Below are 3911 nucleotides of genomic sequence, written 5' to 3'. Positions count from 1 at the left end.
AAAAAAGGGATTAAGACAGACCTGAGTGTGAGCACTAATAATGATAACAGTAAAAGCTGGGTTCCAGGAAGCAGCATATTTGCACCAAAAGTAAGAACAATTTAAAATCTCTGTGTACGAATCTAAAGTCTTTAAAAAAATCCTTTTTATTGATTCATTACCATACAAAATTTATTCAAATTACATCCATCTGAAGTGGTAAGATCACAGCTAGAGAACAGGTCATCCTTTAATAAATCTATTTACAAAACTCACTATAAAAGCTTTTTTTGTTGGTTTTTTTTCTTTTTCTTTTTTTACAGTATTTTACAGAGGGTATTTTTTTAAAACTAGCATACAATGCAAAGCTAGACTAGATTAGTATTTTGCCCACACACATCGGGACAAGTGTTTAATTTGTACAAAAAAAAAAAAAAGACGGTCTGCGTTAGTCTTCATTTTCTCTTCCCCCACAAAAGTGCCCCTTTGTCTCACGAATCTTCATGCTCACACAACTTTTATTTTCCTCTTCCACAAGACAAAAAACTTTAAATACTACAATTTTATTTACAGATCCACATCTAAAAAAAACTCTTAAAAAAATTACAAACCAGCTAGAAAATATCCTGGCAGTGTTTACAAATTAATTCTATTGTACAAAACTGCTCGATAACTAAGGTGTGAGTTGAGAACATACATCAACTTAAATACAACCTGCTGAAGGATCTATGCACACGTTTGTACATATTAACACACACTTAACACTGTTTAACAGTTCTTTACGCGTTGCCCTTTATACATTTGTGACATCCCTAAGCTCACACAGTCATATACAGTTGTCTCCTCAGTCCTGTGACTTCTCGCCTCTTCATGTGTGAGCTTTCATAGCAGCAACTCAACGGTACCAGAAAACCTGCGTACGTAATACCCTACTACAGTACAAATAGAACTAATTTTCTGAGTATGTCGGATAAGCAAACAAAAGGGTTATACGGGCATCACCTAATCGACATTACATTAATTTAGCCCAGAACATGGCAACGTATTTTACACTCAAAAAAAAAAGGAAAAAAATTAAGACTTCTTAGAATTCCTCTCACGTTCAAAAAAATAAATATTGGTACTAAACTACCAAAGATCTTCAAAAAAATAAATGCAATTCAGTCGATGTGGTACTTACAGTTATGTACTTTGGAAAAAAACCAGTTCCATTTTGCTGGCGGAGAGAATTACAAAAAGCCGTAAGCAGAGGAAGCGAACCCACTGAGATAAATAGGAGATATGGAACGAACAAAGCTTGGCATAAGTGTTTTCCATAGAGGGAAAAACCCACAGTGCATCTCTAGTAGGCACTTAACACAAAGCCCCACTTAGTACCACGAAAATTTATGTACCAGTTCTAATGCACGCCGGGGGCAGTAAAGTTGAACTGTGCATCTTCGTTCTAGTTTAAAAAAACAGCCAACAAAAACTACTTTCACACACGCACGCGCACGCACACGAGCATCTTTAAAAGCCTGTGATTACTACGAGAAGTGGCAGAACTTTATACTTTTCGGTATTTGCAATATACACTACATTTACAGTGTATTTTTTATTAAAAAGCTTTTAAGGACTTAAGTATTTGACCTCGTAATGAGACACATACACAGCTCAAAAAGAGCATTACGACAGCGATTTAAACATTCCCACAAGTAGCTGAAGAACCCCACTCCACGCTGTTTGCATTACTTCATATTTACGCTCACTGCAGGTACAATCCGTGGTGTGACACTCAAAGACATGCATTCTCTGCAGAAGGCACGACCTGAAATACTATTATAAAAGGGTTATTTAGGACTAGAGCAGTTCGTTGAGCCCTTCGCCGTCAGCCCGCTTGTCGCTGTAAGCAGAGACTGGGAGAGCGTGAAGACAAAACATTTACGGTCACCCGCTTGCACTTGCTGACTCGGGAGGCGCTGGAGCTCGGGGTCAAGGAGAAGGCTTTGCCGTAAAAGCCTTCACGTCTTGTTTATAGTAGTTTAGGGAGCATTTAATTAAAATATCAGCACTGTTCGAGAGCCTAGTTTATTTAATAATGCTATTTTATACTAAGGAGGGGACAACTCTGAAAGATGGCAGGTTTTTTGATTCCATTAAAAACACGGTTTAGAGATAGACAGCGTTTAAGAGAATCAGCTGTATATAAACTCATCCACCAATGAAGGAAGCTTCTCTAAATCATAAGCATCAAAGAGGTCACTGATGCCTTCTTCATCCCCGAGGCTCAGCAAATAATCTTCCTGAAGCAGGGGAGGCAGCAAATTCACAAACGGTCCTTCAAAGTTTGAGGGAATTTGGTCCTCGGTCTGCTGCAGAAGGTTGGCTGGAGAAGCCAACGGAGAGATTGTTGCCATATTTACCGCGCAGTCACCTTGTCCTGAGTTAGCAGAAGCCACTTCTGTAAGAGGAGGGACGAGAAAAAATAAAAGCGACACATTTAATCTCATTAGAAAGATTCGGCACAGATCAAGATAACCACTGCGCAAAGGGACTTGCACAAAGCATCGTTTCAACAAGAGTGTCCTCCGAGTCATTTCTAGCTTGTTTGAGAGGTGACAAAGGGCTTCTCGAAAATATGCATGTGGCGATCACCACTTAGATTTTTGACTAAAAAAAAAATAAACTGACAAGGTTTAAACAACTCGTTTTGGTGCTACTTCCCTATTTCAAAACACGAAAGGATCGAAACTGTTTCTTCCTTCGCTACTGCATAAACCTCGGTTACACGCGATACGCAAGAAGGAAAGCTCTTTACCTTTGGAAATGGTTTTGGAAATATTTCCGTTGTGGTCCTGACTGTAGGTTTTCATTGGACTGAGGGCATCATTCTCCTCTGGGCACAGATAAACTTCAATAGGTCCTTGAGTACTAGATAAATGGATCAGAGCACCCTGGTAACAAAGCAAACGTCGGTGAGGTGTTACACCGGCGATCACAACAGAACAGTGATGATACGGAGTGATTTCTCACTGGGGGCTGAATACATTTTTTACTAGAACCACCTGAGATCCCCCATGCACTTCCTGAAGATATAAAAGGCTTGAGTGATGTATCTGGTGAACTGGAAGAAGCTTCTCCTGCTGTCTGTAGAGCACATACCCAGAGAAGCCCAGATATCGTAAGCAGAGAGGTTTGAAGGATCAAACTCCTAACATTTTCTTACAGCCACAATAACCTGGAGCACTCTAATGGAATGGAACCGTGGGATGCAAGTCACAAGTTTTATTGTTATTCTTAACAACACTATTGGATTTGTGTATACGTTTGTGCTTTAAAAGGACGCGAGAACATCTTCCCAATCCCCAAAACCCGTCAGCACTTTTTCCTCAGTGAACTCAAATAGCTATACGTAAGGTCACCTGTTCACCAGGGAAGTTTTTCCAAATAACAAAAGAAAAACAGATGCCATTTTTTTCACCCACACCTGTTTCTGAAAGTCCTTCTGCCCCCTCAAGACAGCAATTTTGATGCTGGTTCTGAATAAAAGCAACTCCTAATTCATCACAAGAAGTTTAATTTTCTTAACCTTCACGTGCCGATGCAATAAAAGAAGGTGACGTGTATAGACACAGAAAATCTGCAAGGTTGTTCTTTGTGTTACAATGGAAAGCTGTAAGTTACTCTGGTAGTAGAATATAGATCTAGCCAAATGAGCCTGCTCCGGCTGTACTGCATTGATCCGTTAAAAAGGCATCAATACGGGCATCATAAAACTCTTTGCGGGCTCGTTACAAATACACTTTGTTGTGCCCTTTGTCAAAAGGTCCTGGTGTTATTTGTGTTCCGACAGTTGTGTAACATAATAGACAGCGTTTACAAATACAGAGAACAACTACTACACAGGGCAGAGAAAACAGCTGTAGATAACGAGAAGGAAGGAGAAGGGAAGA

The 3911-nt window shown here is 39.7% G+C and overlaps 1 protein-coding gene across 1 annotated transcript in view; it reads right to left on the bottom strand.

Moving 5' to 3' along the window:
- Positions 1 to 1876: 1876 nt before the first annotated feature.
- Positions 1877 to 3911, bottom strand: part of E2F3 (E2F transcription factor 3) — a gene marked incomplete at its 5' end in the record, with an annotated part of 3957 nt that continues 1922 nt past the window's right edge. Inside the window, 2 exons of the mRNA XM_010140891.1 lie at positions 1877 to 2419; positions 2777 to 2912. Of these exons, the coding sequence (XP_010139193.1) occupies positions 2154 to 2419; positions 2777 to 2912 (402 nt within the window). The remainder of the gene's footprint in view (positions 2420 to 2776; positions 2913 to 3911) is intronic.

This window comes from Buceros rhinoceros, unplaced genomic scaffold (genome assembly GCF_000710305.1).
Source record: "Buceros rhinoceros silvestris isolate BGI_N320 unplaced genomic scaffold, ASM71030v1 scaffold45877, whole genome shotgun sequence".
Lineage (NCBI taxonomy): Eukaryota > Metazoa > Chordata > Aves > Bucerotiformes > Bucerotidae > Buceros > Buceros rhinoceros.
The sequence above is the reverse complement of the archived record's forward strand: the minus strand, read 5'-3'. Positions and strand labels throughout refer to the sequence as shown.